At 41.2% G+C, this 17,819-nt stretch overlaps 3 protein-coding genes across 3 annotated transcripts in view; 2 read left to right on the top strand and 1 right to left on the bottom strand.

The window, feature by feature from the left end:
* Positions 1–4,701, top strand: part of gskip (gsk3b interacting protein) — a 13,394-nt gene extending 8,693 nt beyond the window's left edge. Inside the window, exons 2-3 of the mRNA XM_085379186.1 lie at positions 3,276–3,521; positions 3,621–4,701. Of these exons, the coding sequence (XP_085235312.1) occupies positions 3,279–3,521; positions 3,621–3,779 (402 nt within the window). The 5' untranslated portion in view covers positions 3,276–3,278 and the 3' untranslated portion in view covers positions 3,780–4,701. The remainder of the gene's footprint in view (positions 1–3,275; positions 3,522–3,620) is intronic.
* Positions 4,702–6,796: 2,095 nt separating this feature from the next.
* On the bottom strand, positions 6,797–9,339 carry LOC146612547 (NPC intracellular cholesterol transporter 2-like). Its single transcript, XM_085342864.1, has 5 exons — positions 9,264–9,339; positions 8,930–9,033; positions 8,006–8,113; positions 7,729–7,901; positions 6,797–7,340 (listed from the first exon to the last, which is right to left on the bottom strand). Exons 2-5 carry the CDS (start codon positions 9,006–9,008, stop codon positions 7,257–7,259), a joined length of 444 nt encoding a protein of 147 aa, XP_085198990.1. The 5' UTR covers positions 9,009–9,033; positions 9,264–9,339; the 3' UTR covers positions 6,797–7,256.
* Positions 9,340–9,617: 278 nt separating this feature from the next.
* isca2 (iron-sulfur cluster assembly 2) lies at positions 9,618–12,903 on the top strand. Its single transcript, XM_085343027.1, has 4 exons — positions 9,618–9,703; positions 10,008–10,179; positions 12,269–12,384; positions 12,495–12,903. Exons 1-4 carry the CDS (start codon positions 9,642–9,644, stop codon positions 12,664–12,666), a joined length of 522 nt encoding a protein of 173 aa, XP_085199153.1. The 5' UTR covers positions 9,618–9,641; the 3' UTR covers positions 12,667–12,903.
* The last annotated feature ends 4,916 nt before the right edge of the window (positions 12,904–17,819 follow it).

The following is a 17,819-nucleotide window of genomic DNA, read 5'->3' on the forward strand; positions in this document are numbered from 1 at the left end:
GCCGCATCAGTAACCCTCGAGCTCCCGGCTAGCTGTCGAGCTGGTGGGTAGCAGACGCCTCTGAAAACGTCGAAGCACTTTTGCAAATATGGGATATCTTGATAAACCGAGCAGATATTTGATGTTTACACAGCTACTTTCTCGCCTGAAAATATGTTAAAAGTTTATTTTGTGACCCAGAAAGATTAGTATGAGTAATTTTAAAACTTAGTAGCGGCTGCCATTGCTGGAAACTGGAGTTTGGCTGGGCCGCGCTATGAATTCTGGGATATGGTAGTAATTTGGACAGCCTTCGGCGCGTCGCTGTGACGTAATCGGTCTACAAATGCGGCCTCAGGAGGATGCAGCCCATGAATTTGGACATGTCCAGAGTATAATCGCAGCCTTTGCGGTTAGAAAATTGCACTTGATCATGTCGCGATATTATCGCAAATGCGATATATCGTTCAGCCCTATGAGGTATGATAGTTTAAATCAGAGAAGGACAGCAGTGAGTATCTACAGCCATCTGTGAAACACTGTGGAGGCTCTGTCATGGTTTGGGGGGTGCATTTCAGCCAGTGGTGTTGTGGATCTTGTCAAAATACATGAAATTATGAACACAGAAAAGTACTTGCAGATTTTGGTCTACTAGCTTTTTAACAGATTCATTTTTTTTAGCATGGCAGTGATCCCAAACACACTGCCAATGAAGTAAAAGCGTACCTGAATAGAAAAACATACGATTACAAGACTGTCAGTGAAGGATTGGCCTCCCCAGAGAGGAGCTCAACATAATTGAAGCATTTTGGGATCATCTTGACAGAGAGTAGAACAAAAGGCAGCCAACATAGAGAGAAAAGCTTTAAATGCCCTTTAAGAAGCCTGTTCTACTACTTAAAGAAATTACAAAAAAATATTGACTTTCAAACTTGTTTTCACCTTATATACTGCATTTCCATGTGTCTTTGCACATGTTTCAATTAATCACTCCACCTTCCCATTTTTCTGGCAAACTGTTGAAAAATGAGGAGTGGCTGTAGACATCTGTTGACATTTTTTTTATAAGCAAATAGGACTATACACTAATTTGTTTGTACACAATTAGAATTTATTCCAATAATTTTTGATCACTAGCATTTTTACTACCTCAGTGGTTTGGTGGATAAACCTTATAATCTAAGGTTTATAAGATATTTTGCCAAAAACCTAGTCTTAAAACACTTTGGTTAGCAGAAAACTAAAAAACTGTACTCTTCCTGGTTCAAGAATGGTATTTAATGTCCATTATTCTACTTTCTCATCCCATAAAAATCATTCTCTGTGTTTTTAACATCGAAGGTATGGATTAGGTCAAGGCTGCTTTCCATACAGGCATCAAGCCACCCGTGTGAATGATGAAAAACCAGTTAGGAACCACGAGACGGCAAGATATGCAGGAAAAAAAGCTCCTAATGTTATGCAGCTTGACGTAAACGTGGTGTGACAAAACCGAACTTGCGCAACAAATACCTGTTGCCACGGAGCAAGTCGAACACGTGATACGTTGAGTAGTTTTTACTGATTCGTATGGTACGGTTTCAGCTTTCAGTCAAATTTGAAAATTAAAATAAAAGCCTGTAAAAGTTTGTAAATCTGTCCAGTTGAGCACTGGGAAACACTGACACCACCATCAATCAAAATTTGCTGTTTTGTGTTGCCGGGAGCAACACAACCATTCTTGTGTCGAGGGAGTGTTTTAAAGTTCCCTCAGCTGACAACAGATTGAGAAATCCCCTTCAGATACGTGTCTGGTGCAATGTTTTCCTTCTCAGAGGAGCTGTATTGAACTCTGGAAGTGAAGCAAACATTTAAAATTGTCCAGTGGTTGCTCCAAAAAATACAGGTTTAACCTTTAGTCACACAGTCAGCTCCTACAGGATGCTAAGTATTCAAAATAGTCTACTTTGCATTTTTTTTTAAACAAACACGTCAGATCCTCATGTTTCACTTCTGCTTTAGACATGGTGAGATACACTGTCACAGGAAGATCAGATGTGACACACACAGATGTGTTTTTGTCTGTAGCCCTGGTGACCTGTCCAGGGTGTAACCTGCCTCTCACCCTATGCAGGGACATGCCCCAGTCCCATTGTGACCCTGAGTTGGATAAGTAGAAGAAAATGGGTGGATGGTCAGCTTTGTGTTTCCTAAAAAAGTCTTAAAGTCTAAAACCAACCAAACTGAATTTTAAGACTAGGCATCTCTTAACCTTTTAACATCCACCAGCTCATGATCAGACTTGGCTTTGGTTTAGTTATATCCTGTATAAAGAGGTTGTTTTTCTTTAGAACTTAATTTTTTATTAACACCTAAGCAGCTTGTACAGATTCCACCAATGACAGACTGTTTTTAATAATCAGATAAAGACACAAAAACTGGGGGCCAAAGCACAGAGACGGATACGTGAAATGAAGGTTGCATGCTAACAGCTAAACACAGATTTGGCACATACTGGCTTCATTGTTTAAATATCATAGAAATATGGCTCTATCATTAGATAAATAAATCTTTCTAGGATCTCAAGGTTATTTTTTTATCAGATAGATTCCCCATATGGTATGTTGGCAGATCTAGTTTTAACTTTATAATCATGATGCGTTTAATTGCTGCTGTCAAAAATAATCATAACAGACGTTTACTAGCTAATCCTTCAAAACCTGCTGGAATTCACCTGAGCAATGCAAACTTTGTCCCTTTTACAACATTTTTGGTGAACTATGTATCTAATTTTGGAGGTGACCAGTCAGTCCCAGTTTGTGTACCTCATTTACTTCAGAAGATATTTCGGATACCTTGGACGTTTTGACTTCTCTCCGTGAGTTTGAGTTTATGCTTCACTGCATATTTCATCCCATTTATGTGACTGGAATTTTTGTTTATAAATTAGCATCCCGTTTCCTTTTTTAAAGCCTTTTTTTCCTTTGTTCATTATGATTGTTTAGTTTTTTTCTTTTTTTAAAATTAAACTAATCTGGTATTTTGAAATGCAAAAGAGATCCTCACGGGTCAAAATCTTGGTTAGCAGTTTAGGTTAGTAAAGGCCCTTAAGATATTCAATTCACAATGATATCAAATGATTAATTCTAGAATTCTGATTTTATTCAATGTCTTTTTTTATTTCTTTTTGTTAGCATAGTCTGAAACTAATTAATCTTCTCAAAAATCTTGAATGTAACCTCTAAAAACCACCATTTTTCAATTTTTATGCCCATCACACTTGAATCAACCAATGCTGTTGTTTTAACGTGTTATAGGGGATGGAGGTAGACTGCCAGGCTGAGGAGTCCATGGTCTCTGCTTTTGATGAAGAGTCTGTTGAGCTCGGTGACGTCAAGGACATGAGACTAGAGGCTGAAGCAGTGGTCAACGACGTCCTCTTTGCTGTGTCTGAAATGCACGTGTCACAAAGTCTCAACAGCGCGTCCGACGTGGCCTACATAAATGTGGAAACAAGAGAGGGAAACCGTTACTGTCTGGAGCTCACTGAGGCTGGGCTGAGGGTGAGACGATGCAGTGACACGTTACCCACATGCGTTCACTTTTAAGACTTCAAACCGTGCAGAGGTTTTACAGTAAATCACTGATTTCTTCCCAAACAGGTGGTGGGCTATGCATTCGATCAAGTGAACGAGAATTTGACGACTCAGTATCACGAGACTGTTTACTCGCTCCTAGACACGCTCAGTCCGGGTTACAGAGAAGCCTTTGGGAATGCTTTGCTCCAGCGGCTGGAGAGGCTGAAGCAAAACGGACAATGAAAAGGACCAAGATGCTGCATACATTGTACACGTGACACGGGGGTTGATGATGACGGCAATGTTTGAGTATGAGCCAACACTAAGTTTGTTCATATACTTTATCCGGTTATGTGATATCCAACTGCTTAGCTCCCATACAATAAGGGATACCCAACTACGACTGCTTTTGTTCTAAGTTTCATGCCATTGAATTACTTCATGTTATTTCCTTAGGTTTAGTGGCTGATATGGGCTGGCTGTATAGGGCTCTGTGGCGATAGTGTTGTTGACTTTACTGTGGAAAGACTGCAGCTTTTGTGTTTTCAAAAAATTTGTAACGCCACACATTGTTTAAGAATTCTGCAAAGTTTGTGGTCCTTTGAAATGTCAAGAGAGAGAAGCAGCGAGCTACGTTAATACTGGTCCTGTTTACCCCCCGTGCCCTGCTTGCACTAAACCTGTGACCTGATGCTCAGATATGCTCAACTAGCTTTTATTCAGCTGTGAAAGTGCTGAAACTGTTTTTGTTCCAAGCATATACTGCCTTAATCTCATTTTCCATATATATATATATCTAACTAGGTCAGGGACAGCACTTATTTTAACAGCTCTAACTACATTGTAATTTGAGTATCTACTAACTCATCAAGTTGTGTTTTATTATTCTGCTTTGGGGGTTTTCTTGCATACTGCACAATTCATTGCATTTCAGACTTAGCTGTAAAAGTGAAAGGCTTGAAGATATTTCGCTGTTCAAACCTTTTGGTCTTTTTATCAAACTGCACAGCCTGTGTTAACGCTCAGCGAGGATTTCCAGAGCTGCTTTAAAACGCTGGTTTTCTCTGCATGTGACCTGGTTAAACTTCTACAGACTCTTTACATCTGTGCATTCATACTGTCATTCCTTGCTTCTGGCCTTTGTTCAGACCAATAAAATTTCTGAAGTATGCAGTTTTTGAGTTTGTCTCATGACCAGCAGTTTATAGATTTAGTTTTTTCTATTTTTACATTTATTTTACAATAGAACTGTGCAAAACTCTTGAGTCACCCCTTTCTTCTTTATACTGTGCTTCCAAGGAGACAGACTTTCTTCCTTTTTTTAAAGTGGTCTTGTACAATAGTTCTCAAGGCTCCAGGCAAGTTTTTCTTTACATTGGCTGCTTTTTCCCCTCATTTTTAATCTGGTCCTTTTACTTGACCATTTTCAGAGGGATTATTTACAATTATTTATTCTTTTACACATGAGTCATTCAACCATAAAAAGGCAACTAACTACCCCAGCAGACATTGGCAAAGAACCAAATTTAAATTGTATCTTTATGGACTTTGTTACTTACAGCCTGTCAGAAAAACACATAATTTGCTTTGCCAGACATGAGTGAGGGTTTTTGCACCAACAAGGTAATTCCCAAGGAGCTAGTGGGAAACTTCGCACATCTCTGCCTTGTCATGGTTTTCAGTTTTAAAGCCAGCATAAAAACCTTTATCCGGGCAGTAATTTTTTTTATAGATCCAATTAAAAACATCCAACCACTCAAAAAGATGGTTTAATTTGCTCTTTCAAAAACAGAACAGTAAAACAACACAAAGCAACCCAGGGGCGTAGAGCCTTAAGCATGTGCACGCAGCATACAAGGACAGACAAGAAGCCCTCCTCCCACAGACATTGATTATCTTGTTAATAGTATTACAACTTCACTGTGTATGACTCTGGATACTGTAGCTCCTCTGAAAAAGGCCCAAATCAGAAGTACTTGAATCCCTGGTAAACCAGGAGAAGCTTAACTTGACGTGTAACCTGCGAGGGCTGCAGATATGGTCTAATGTTATCAGCAATGACAAGGACATGGGGGGGGAAGCAAAACTAGAAAATTTGTCAAGAGGAATCAGGAGAGAGCGATGACCTGTGGCTGCCACTGGCTGGCTCCCTTCTTGAAGGTGGTCTTGTTGCCTCGGCAGTGCACCTTTTGTCACTTTCATTTGTACCAAGGCAGGTGAAATGGAGTCACAACAGTTTACACTTCCTTACTGCACAGACTGATATCTCGGAAGTTTAACTGCATTAAACTGTGATGATTGAGCTTTCCCTTATTGGTTTTTTATTAGTGTAGTTTCATTCCTCATTTGAAGAACGTGTTTTCCGAGCTGCCTGATTAGACCTGATGACACCAAAAAAGGTTGAGCCAAAAGAAATAAAAGGAAATAAAAGCAATTGCCTCGTACCAGTCTGACTATATAACTTTATTATACAAGTTGTTATGGAAGTTCCCCGACGGGTAACCAGATGCCTGAACTACAAAACAGGTTTTTCTCTTATCCAGAAGTCTGGCTCACTTGTTTTGCCATGGCAACTTATTCTGCAGAGCAGGGTAGTTTCTCAGAATAGAGATCAGCAGGTATGAAATCACCTAATGACACCAGAAAACAGCATCACCATTCCTTGAAGATTCCTCCTCAGGCCTGCGTGCAGATTATGAGGGCTGAAAGTTTTTCAGTAGTGTGTCATGTCAGCGTTTGTGATTATCCCTTGCTGTTGTTTTTTTGTCCCCCCCCTCTGTTAGCTGCAAAAAAACAAATTCTATAAAGTCCCAGTATATTATAAAACCTGCCTTATTTGTACTTAGACTGAGCCCACTTTTATATTTACTCTTTAACTCAGAGCATTTTTATATATATAAAAAAAAAAAAAAAAAAAAAAAAGTCAATTTAATGAAATATGAATCAATTCTTGAACATCCAACTATAACACTCTACAAAGCTCTTCCTCTTACACACTCATACTACCGTTTTCTTGCTTTTATGTTTAACCTCAGTTCCCGTATAGTAAAGTTTCATGTTCCTTTTTTTTTTTTTTTTTTTTTAAAGAATCAGCTGTTGTGCATTTGACATTTTAGTCTTTATTGGTCAGATGCTGCCGGTGTCAAGCCTTTCATATGAACCAAGCTTTCTACAGTCACTTATGGTAAATCCTGGGCTTTTGTGACAGTGCTCGGGTAAGTGAACCCAGATGATGGAAGGATACCCTGAATATTAAAATACAGGCCTTAGGTGTTTGACAAAGTTAGTTTTATTGAAAACATTCATGTAACAAAAATGCCATTTGGGCACACATTTAGAGCTCCATTAGAATTTTCTTTAACAATTCCCTTAAATCTTGCTGCACACGGTCAACAAGAAATATTACAAAATTCATAGTAAAGATCAGTACAGCATGTACCTTCTGACTACACAGCAGCCAGTAAGACAAGACAGTTCCACAGCAGTGGAATGTAGTTCAGGGTCAATCACACATCCACAACTCGTAATTTGATTATTAGGAAGACCGTGGGGAGAAAAAAAACAAAAGCCTCTAATTTCAGCAGAATTTTAGATGTGCGATAAAGTCTTGCAAACTAGTGAACACTTAAAAATCAGTTTGATCGATATAAAACAAGATCTTTCAATGTTAGTAGAACACTTGTCAAAACTAGTTCCCTTTCAGAGGCATTTACTTGTTTGCTACACAAGCTGAACTGGAAACTTGATGCAGAAGAGATCCTTCGTGTTGTCATCTCGTAGCTCCCACTCCACAACCAGCTTGAGCTGGAGGGGAAAAAAAGAAAAGAAAAAAGTAGCCAGTGAACAGAGTGCATGTTCGATGTCAATGAAAAGAGAAATAAAGGGTACAAGAGCAGAGTCCAGAATTACTGATACAGGCTGAAAACTTAAAGCAAAACTAGTCGTACACATTAACAAAATCATCATGATGGAATATTAGAGACTATAGTCATGCTTGCACACATTTTCCCAGCTAACAGTTTGCCATGACCTGAAGGAGTCAATTACTGTTTAAATCTCCATAGAATAAAACCATAAGAGACCTTTAAATGCAGATTTGTCACATTACAACAGCCTGCAGACAGGAAAGAAACTGATAATGACCAGTATCGAGGAGCAAACGACTGTTGCCAGGGTGGCATGAACTACTTACAGCTGGATACTCGTCCTTTACAGGTAATGTAGCCACATAGTGATAAGTCTGCCCATTCTGGATGGGACACTCAATTCCAGATTTGCAGCCGTCTACAATCGGAATAGCGAAGGGGATAGGAACGCCAGCGATGACGCCGTGAACCACTGCAGTGCTCTCCTGGCTCGGCACAGCTTGAAGCAAACATGACAATGTGATTAAAGCTTTAGTTGTAAAAGAAATGCATTTATATTCTGGACGTTGGGAGAAACATTTCTAAAAGATGGGGCTCACTCACCAGAGGTGAATGTCACATTGACTGTGTAGGAGTCTCCTCTTTTTAGCTTGCAGGGCTGACTGGGACAAGGGGTGATTTCAACCGTCACCACTTTCCCAGAAACAGAGCCTGAAGAGAGACAGAAAAACAAAACAGGATTGGAGGGATTTCATAGTGTGCATGCTTACAGTTCTGCCTTAAAAAAAAAAGTTTAAAATTGAAGTGAACTCATCGCAAAGTGCAACTAAACCACCAGATTCATGCTTTTGCAAGACAAATACAGGTCTAGGTCATATTCAGGGTGGCATCTGGTTAGATCACCAAAGCCTCACTATTGTGTGGTAAATGTTGTTCAAAATATATAAGAAGAGCTTGTGTGGCTGTTTATATTATGGACATGTAGGGGTGTGTGTGCGCGCATGTAGATCTAGGCGTGAACGGTGCTACCTCTGTTTAAGCGTGGTGGAGGAGGACAGGTTGAATAACTTGAAAGCATATAGTGAACTTAAAAAACAAAGTGCACAATTCTGTCAGTCAGCTTTCCTGTTTTCTTGATACAGCAGCATGAGGAAGCACTGGTACATGTTAGAGACATCTATGAGTCATCTACTTTCACTCCAATACCAGTTTTGAATGGCTTGAGTCTTGTTCCTGACAAATACCACTCATATTACAAAAACACATGACTTAAGCTGAATCATGGAGACCCATCCTGGAATCTGAACTGAAGGACGAAAATCAAAAATAATTAAAATATCCAAGACTATAAGTGACAGAAAACTAGTCTATGAAACCGATTAAAGAGATTCAATAAGTTTAATAACAAACAAGTGTATTAATCGCACATTCAACAGTTTCGACGGATCACACGGGTTAAAATTAGTCTCTTAGTTAGCATTTAAATGGAGAAGTGAATCATCACCATCAGCGTGACTCGTAACTTACCGCAATCTAAAAATTTCACCGTTTCCGCGCAGCTGAATCCAATCAAGCACAACACAATGAAACTGGTCCGGGCGTCCATGTTTTCCCCTTTGCTGTGTGTGAGCCTAAGGAACAAAAAAAATCTTTACTCCACAGGAAAACAAACTCAGTCCCCGCAGTCAGTGTTTGAGTCAGATGACTTGTTTGCTCGTCCCGCGGACGTCCCTAGTACAGCACTGAGTACAAAGCTTAATAACAACGACATTTACTTAAACTTGATGGAAAATTAGTAAAATTGCAAAATAAAACGTATAATTTTTGTTGAAAACCACGATATAAACTCTATAAATTATACCTTTAGCTGACAACGTCGTAAGAGCTACCACCTTTCTTCCTGCACTGTCAGCTACGAGAGGCGGCGCGTATTTAAAAGGTTCCTGGCGTGTCCTCCACCCGACGGTGAGCCTGTCAGGAACCTAACCCCTTCTTAATACCCCGCCTTCTGCCTTGTAATTGGAGGATCAAAACATCAGACGTGAAACGCACAAATTCTCTCTAAGCTCCACCTACAAGGGCAAAGAGCTGAGAGGAGATATGCCTGCAAGCCACGACTAAGGTATCGAATACCCAATGAGTCATGATTGGCAGCTAGTACAACGAATCAAATGGCTAACATGGGCACGATAATATACGTCGATGTAGGGGCGGGGTTTAGCAACATCTGTTATGGAAGATGTCCTTCGTGAGAGGAGCAATGATATCTGCGTCGAAGTCAAGATTATTGACTCTCGCTAGGTAAAGTTAATTTCTCACAAATTGCAGGACATATTAAACGTCTCTCTAAAAAAGTAATAACTAATAAAGTCCTGATTGTGTAAAAAATGTAGCTACTGCTAGCTAGCTAGCAGGTTAGCCTTCAATGCTACCAATAAATAACGTTATGCTAACGAGCTAGATTAGATTAGATTAGATAGAACTTTATTAATCCCTCGGGTGGGTTCCTCTGGGAAATTCGATTTCCAAAAAAGCACAGCACCGACAGAAGTTACAGCTAGAAGGCTTGTTAGCAACGCTGCAAGTGTGATCTGTTGTTTTGCAGGGCATCCACTCTCCCAAACATCCTCAACGTGACTGAGCAATTACACCGTCTTCCTCACAACTCCCAGTCGCTGTATGTAGCCGGGCTTCGGTGCTACAGCAGCGCCTCCACCCAGGAGAAGCCAGGGGTGTCAGGTTCATCTGAAGTACACCTCACTGAGTCATGCGTGAAGGTTAGGACACAGTCTTAAACTGCTGTTTTCTGCTAAAACCTCAAAAGCTGAAACACCAAGTCACCATAATTCAGGCTAAGAGTTTGACTCCTTTAGAGACCAATTAGACTGAGCTTATTTAACCCTGTTGTTTGGGGACGCCATGACACTGTCAGTTTTTCTAGTGTTTAATTTTTGTAAATACTAAAACACACACAATTTTAAAAAAAAAATCATCAAGAAATCAAGTTTCCTTCGGGATTAATAAAGTATTCTGATTCTGATTGATTCTGATTCTGAAGTTTACCAATAGAGTTCATCAAGGTGAAAAGTTATTCAGATCAAAATGCATTTAAACTTGAGTTTTCAAAGTATGCTAAGGTTGTAGGTCCACCCTGAAAAACTCCAGGGCCCGTATCCCTAAAGATTCTGAGAATCCTCTCAGAGAGCTCCTAACTTAACCTAAAAATTCCTTGCCAGGAGTTTTAGCTTAGAAGTGATTCCAGAACATTTTCAGTGAACTCTGAGCAAGGAATGGATGGAAAATCCTATCTTAGTGAGGAGGTGTGGTTGACCCCGTTGCTAGGTATGAGTCATCATTTCAAAAGCCGTGATTGGTTGATCCTACAAGTTTGATGGAAATGAGCTTTTGGTGATAATGAGCAAAGGATGTACCCTCAAATCAATAAACATATTATATACTCTAATCTTATGCTGACTGTAATTGTAAATAATATTTCACATTCAAGAAAATATCTGGAAAATGAATAGTAAGCTGTAGGGGTTATAGCCATTAGAATCTAAAATATGTGAAAACTTAAACTCATTACACCCTGTTCAAATAATGATTCGTGTCTTATTTGCTCATATAAATATCCTAGCTGGCATATTTTGTACTTTCACTCCCATATGGACCCCGTTGAAAACAAGATGGCCTATCTCAAGAGGCTGTCCTTAATGAAGTAGAAATCACAACGTTACAAGTCCAGTGTGGTCTTAACGAGGGTAACATGGCTCAGCTTTTAGCAATGTCTGTGATTGCAGACTCAAGTCATCACTGCTGCATTGTTGCATTTTCCCGGTTGCCAAATACCTCGGGGTTGTGATTACTTTCGTCTCCGGTGTAATAGCGTTGTGGCATCGAGTTGGTGAAGTAATTGCATCTCTAAGGAGATCCACCACAAACATGATTCCTGCACGATCCAATCTGTAGCATCTCAATAATTCCCTGTCATCCAGTGTTTGCAGGACATCTCTCCTGCCTCTTCTGTTGGCCATTTTGTGCAGCTGCTTAGGGGAACTCCTAAGCCACTAAAAGTCCTCTTCCCTGCTCTTAGCAGATCTCGCCTTAGGAGCCCTTTTAAGCGCTAGGAATCTTGAGGAATAGCTTTTATATTAACTGGGATTGTCGTGTCACTTTTAGGGGAAATTCTAAGAAAACGTCATGACTCTGAGAATTTTCTTAGAATTTGGCCGCTAGGAGCCACTTTTTGCACAAAGATTCTTTAGGGATACGGGCCCAGGTCTGTACCAATCAGAGAACATATGTTTGAACACAGAGCTACACACTAATATACTGTATACAATAATTAGCTCATGGACAACGAGATACAGTTGATCTCAAACTTTCAAACACCAGCATCAGAAAACTGCAGACACTTTTTACACGTTGAGAGGCTTAATTAAAAAAAATGTTTTCCTTCCTTCAAACTTACTTTTATTCTACCAGGAACTCCCATGTGCTTTTAGATCTAATCCTTTTTATGAGCTAACAGCCATACAAACACCTAACATATCAGAAATGCAGCAACAGCAAATGTAATGTAAAATACACAAATACCCAGAACAAAAAGCAGTGGCAGCAGCTCAGGAAAGACAACCACATCTTTTTCACCACATTCCTTATGATGCCTTTTAATTCAGAAATAGATATCAGTGTTTTTATCATTTTGATCTTTCTGCTAAATATTCTATTTCCAAATTGTTTAGTGGGAAAATGCTCCACACAGGAAGACCCCAGCTGGCTAAAATTGGTTATCATTCACTCTCTGTTTTGATAAATGAGTATGTGTACCTCATGTGTTATATCTAATATGCTTATTTAATACAGAGACTAGGGGAGATCACGGAAAAGGGCGAGTACCTGAGAATATATGTGGAGGGAGGAGGCTGCTCCGGGTTTCAGTACAAGTTTTCGGTTGACAGAAAGAAGAACGAGGACGACAGGTAAACAACCCCGAATCAAGATTTCCTTATTGCATAATCTAGTGATACATGTTCCTTGTTGTTGTTTCCTTATGGGCTTTTTATCAGCTGTGCCACTGCTGTGATTTCAGAGTGTTTGAGAAAGGAGGAGTTGGCGTTATTGTGGACCAGGAGAGCCTGGAATTTGTGAAAGGATCCACGGTGGACTTCAGTCAGGAGCTTATTCGCTCCGCCTTCCAAGTGCTCAAGAACCCACAAGCTGATCACGGCTGCTCCTGTGGCAGTTCCTTTTCTGTTAAATGATCCTGCCTAACTCATTCCCCGACACCTGCAGCAGTAATATGCAGCACTCTGATTTCACAGTTTATTGGGTGCACATGTGCAAAACGATAAAATATGAAGAGATATTTCTCATTTGAGTGCATAAGATAACTAATATAATAATAATATATAACTAATATATATATAACTGTACAGCTCGACATGAAAACTAGTAGATTAAAATTAGTCTTTTTTGCTGTGAAAATGACTTGAACTGAATGAACAACAGATGTAAACAGTATTCTATTTCAAATTGTGTACAAGATAGGAGACGATGATGCTCACTGACAGTCAATATTTAGCAGTACTTTTTTTTTTTTTTTTTTTTCCTGTCCCGTTTGGCTCTTTTGCATCAGAATTATTGTCTAAAGGCAAAGAAAGATGCCCAACGGATTTACTTTACCAAACTGACCATCCCAGCCTTGCCGTAATGGTCCATTTGATTCACCTTTTATTGTTTATTTTATTTTCACTTGCTGAATACGGGACAGACTTGACTGGGGGAAAGAAGGGGAGAAAGAAAGAGGGAAAGAGAAACAGCTGAGAAGAGGGACGGGGGAGAAGGGCAAAAGACAAAAACCAACAGAACGGGCAGAGAAAAAAAATGCATATATCAATCACCTGGATCACCTGCTGAGAAAGAAAAAAGAAAGCAAGCAGAAGAGAACAAGAGTAATAGAATAAACAACATCACAATGATATATGGGAATATGACAGTAAATACTAAATATTAAACATTATTGTGCAGCACATAAGATCAACAGAACACAGTGTGCTTTGAGGTAGGAGCCAAAAAGGGTGTAGTTTGTGGGTGTGATCACCCGTGTGTACACCTGTGAGCATGGACGCGCTTGTTTTTTGTTTTTTTAAAAGGTTCCTTCATGTAATAATCTGCTAGAGGGTGTGGGGGGGCCACAGCCCCGTCCTCCAGGGCGTGAAGCAGGTGTGGAGGAGATCAAAACTCCAGACATCCAGAGGCCCCCAGAACACAAGAGACCAAGGAAGACCCACAGAGGGGCAGCTGCGCCACTGTCCCAGAAAGAGCTGAGGAGAGTCCCAGATGAGGGCTCACTCAGCAGCCGCGGAGCAGAAGTCAGGGGGAGTTGCAGTGACGCGCCCGTGAGCTCCGCCGGCAGCCAGCTGCGCCTGAGTGACCGAGCCCCAGGCCGAGAGGCCGGGGGCACCCCACCTCCGAAGTGGCCCGAGCGAGCCCCAGGCTCCAGGCCCCGATAAGCGACCCCCAAGGAGTGAGCCGGTGTGTACCTGGACGCCCATCCCCGGACACAAAGAACCACCAACGCACCGATGTCTGAGGGGGTCCGCCACTGGCAGGGGAAGTGGTGGTAGGGGGAGATAGGCCTCCAAACCTTGGAGGGCCTGAGATGTCCCCAGAGAGGTGGCGTCTGATACCCAACCTGACATATAGACACAGACATACAGGCACACACAGACACAAACATCCATTCCCACCCTCATGCTCTCATATGCACTCACTCCACACTCAACCAACGTGGAGACAGACATAAAGAGACGCTGTACACACAATCACACTCCCCAAGCGTACTCTACAAACCGGGTCTAGGTGCCCCCGCCCCTGGAGGGGGGAACTGCACCCAGACCCAGGTGGTGTTTCCCTTTTCCCTGCGGTGGGGGGAGGCAGACCGCCCCGACTCCGCAGCAGCAGGAAGGCTCCACACTCCAGACCGCAGTCGGACGGCCAACTCCTCCTCCTAGTCCTAGCCCCCCTGCTCCAGCAGGTCGCAGAGAACGGGGGTGAGAGAAGACTCCGAACCTCCCTCCACCCGCTCATTGTAATGTTGATGCATGTGTGTTCTAAGGTGCATTTAAAACCCAGGAGGGCATGGAGCTACCTGCCAGAGAGCAGCAGGTAAGCGCATGGTCCCTCCTGCTAGCCCTCAATGTCTACGTGTATTTAAAATTGAGAGGTGGGCAACGATGCCAGGGGTGGGGTGTACACCCTGATGGTACTTTGGACTCCGTGTATCGTGCCCACCCCCAAGATCCTATATGTATGTGTAATGAGAGTGTGAGTAATGTGAATGTCTAAGTTGTGGGATAAAATTGAGGCAGAGGCAGCCAGAAGGGGACAGAGGGGGGGGTTAGCCTCCTCTGCACCCTGGTGACATACCCCTACTCCAAGGCCCTGCATGTGTGGGTGGTTGTGGTGGAGCGGGAAGAGGGAGGCAGCTGGAGATGGGGAGGGAAGGAAGGGAGGGGCAGGTGACCCCTCCCTGGGGCCAGCTCCCCCGCTGACCCCAGTAGGCACCCCCATACTCCGCGACCCGCCAGGGAAAGGGGGCCCAGGCCCATCCAGACCGGGCCCAGTGCAGCAGCGCCGCAGTACTTTAAAAAAGGTTGACATGAAGTATGTGAGTATTCAGTTCTTGTAAAATATGTAAATAGGCGATAAATATAAAGTTCTAAAGTATATTTGTTTTATATGTAATAAATTAAGCACATTTAAGATTTTCACCTGTTCTGTTGTTTTTAATTTGTTACTTTCACAATCTCGTGAAACACAACAGCTCCATGAAAAGCCTCCTTTGCTTAGCAGAGGTGTTTCAAGTGTTTCAGTGATCCCAGGAAATCTGTTATGTTGGGCCACTCGTAGGTATCAACCATGGTAGGCTTAAGTACAAAGACGATGGCCCCCTTTCTTCTTTCTTTTGTCAATTTGTATATTCCAGTTAGGATTCACCTGGTTATCCTCCTTTAACCTCCTAAGACCCGAACTCTTTCATGGCATGCATTTTGAATTTTTCTTTGCTATTTGGGTTGATTGGGACCTAAAGAATGTAGAAACAAAGAATTACCAGATTATTTTTTTCAACCTAATTTTTGTTTTTGAGAAAAATGAGATCCACATATGAGGACATTTGTTTCAAATTTTGATAGAACTGTGGCAGTATAATGTCCTCGTAAGTGGCTATCAGGCCCTTGTAGAAAATAATTAAGTATTTTGGTCTAGACGTCCCAAAATGTGATGGCCACATATGTGGATGCCAGGTCCTAGGAGGTTAAAGTCTCCTTCTGTCTCCTCTTCTGCAGTCCCATATTATGAACTGAGATCTCATTTAACATGGTAAGCTAAATTGATTTCCAGGTCACAGGCAGTAGAATGAAGGACAACTGAGAGATACCCTTGTATATAGTACAATCACAACACAAATAAAGGAATCTTTAAGCTTCCTGCTAATCTAACTTTTTTTTACTGCCATGGTGTCAGTGCAGTCAGTTTTTCCTATTTGTCTTTTGGGAACCAACCTTCACATGGACAGGTTTGAGACCAAGAAAGTTCAGTAGAGTTTCACAGTGCAAATTCAACAAGACGCACTAATTCTCAAACCTGGTTCTCACAAAGTGCCAAGCACATTTTAAGTTCCTACATGATGCTGGTGTGGAGCCAGTTCTTGCTTTGGCTACTGTAAAACAACCTACTGTGCAACAAAACTAAACTTTATAACTCATAATGTGGCAAAAGCTGTGGTCCCGAATAAATCTGAGCAAACGTGTACCTGGGGAGGAGATCATGGGGCAGAATCTGCAAGCCGAGCTTCTTGTGGTCGCCCTTCTTAAATCGATGAACATTGTGGTTCAAATTTTTTGCTGTCACTAATTTTTTTGATGGCAACACGTGGAGCTGGATCACCGGCACTTGGGAGGTGATCTAGGATACTTCATCTTGGAAAGGAAAACCTGAACCAGGGATGGGTTTGTCAGAATTCACCCAACTGCAAAACAACTGTAGCAATATAATTTTTCTAAAAATAAGTGCATTAGGGAATATTTGAGCAATTCTCAAGCATCATCAGTCTCAATAAACACGGATGAGTCCAAGTTTCAAAGATCATGGTTGTGTTTTATTTTAATTATTTTTTAATAAAGTGGAATTTAAGAAACATCTCACAAAAATATACAAAAAGAATATCTACAAATGGTATATACACTGATGAAATGTAAATCAAAATATGCAGCAACTTTTTTTTAGTAGTTAGTCTTAATGCAAGGAGGAAATCTTTTGCACTTTTTTTAATATTCTCTGATAAACATTCCATTTAAGCAATATCTTATTTCACGAAACATCAACGCACTGTTGAAAAAACATCACACCGCTCATAATCATGAAAATGCAACAACAACATATCGTAGCAGCACACTAAAAAGTGACCACTGGAACTGCAACGAGTGCAACGAGATCTCAATTTACAGCTGTTCTTTTTGTTTTCTGAGGAATTTGGTTCAGACAGATTGTCTTCCCGTAAGCCATGCACACACCCTTTAATAAATCACAAACGAATCCTCAAACACGGACGTTAATATGACATGAGGGGAACACTGCAGAGGGCGGGTGGGGTAGGTTGGGTGGGGGTTGAGGTCAATCAGTCAACAGCACGACCACGTTATCACGTCTTAAATGAACCACCAGGGCGACACAGTGAGCAGGTCAGGTGTACAGTGCATAGTATGCTTTGGCATGCTGACATCCAGAACATAACAGTGGATGTTACATTCAGGAGGAAGGCCACAGGATTTGGAATTACCAGTTAAAAACAGAATAAATGGATGAAAAAAATAAATTAAAAAAAGGTAATAAATAAATAAAATGAAACAATACAAAAAGAATCCAAACCCTTCTAAACGCTCAGATTAAGGCTAATTCAGTTTGCTACATGTTTGTTTCCTTTTTTGAAAAATGGCATTGTCAGTAACACAATTTCAGAGGCCTGCCACATGGCAAAACTGCTATTTGGGACACGTACACAGATAAGCTTGTTTTTCAAAAAAAGAAATAATGCATCACTGAAATGATATGCACATATTAGGTGTTTTATTCTTTTCTTCCTCAGTGACGATGTGATGTTAGGAGAGCAGGGCTGTATGCCCTCTGCCTGTTTTCACAATCAAGGACTGTGATGAAGATGAGCCTTGCACATATGCATGCACCTAGTTTTGAGGCAGTAAGTCGAATCACCGGTTTATCTCATTTACAAGCTGCCAGGTCCCTCCTCCTCCTCCTCCTCCTCCTCCTCGTTGTTTAAATGTCTCCTTTAGTTTTCTTTTCTGTTTTTTTCTGACCCCTGACTTTCTGATGTTGGATGATCCCAGTGTGATCC

Source organism: Diplotaxodon limnothrissa, linkage group LG19 (genome assembly GCF_057381915.1).
Source record: "Diplotaxodon limnothrissa isolate DT_005_m linkage group LG19, D_limnothrissa_male_GT1.1, whole genome shotgun sequence".
In the NCBI taxonomy this organism is placed as follows: domain Eukaryota; kingdom Metazoa; phylum Chordata; class Actinopteri; order Cichliformes; family Cichlidae; genus Diplotaxodon; species Diplotaxodon limnothrissa.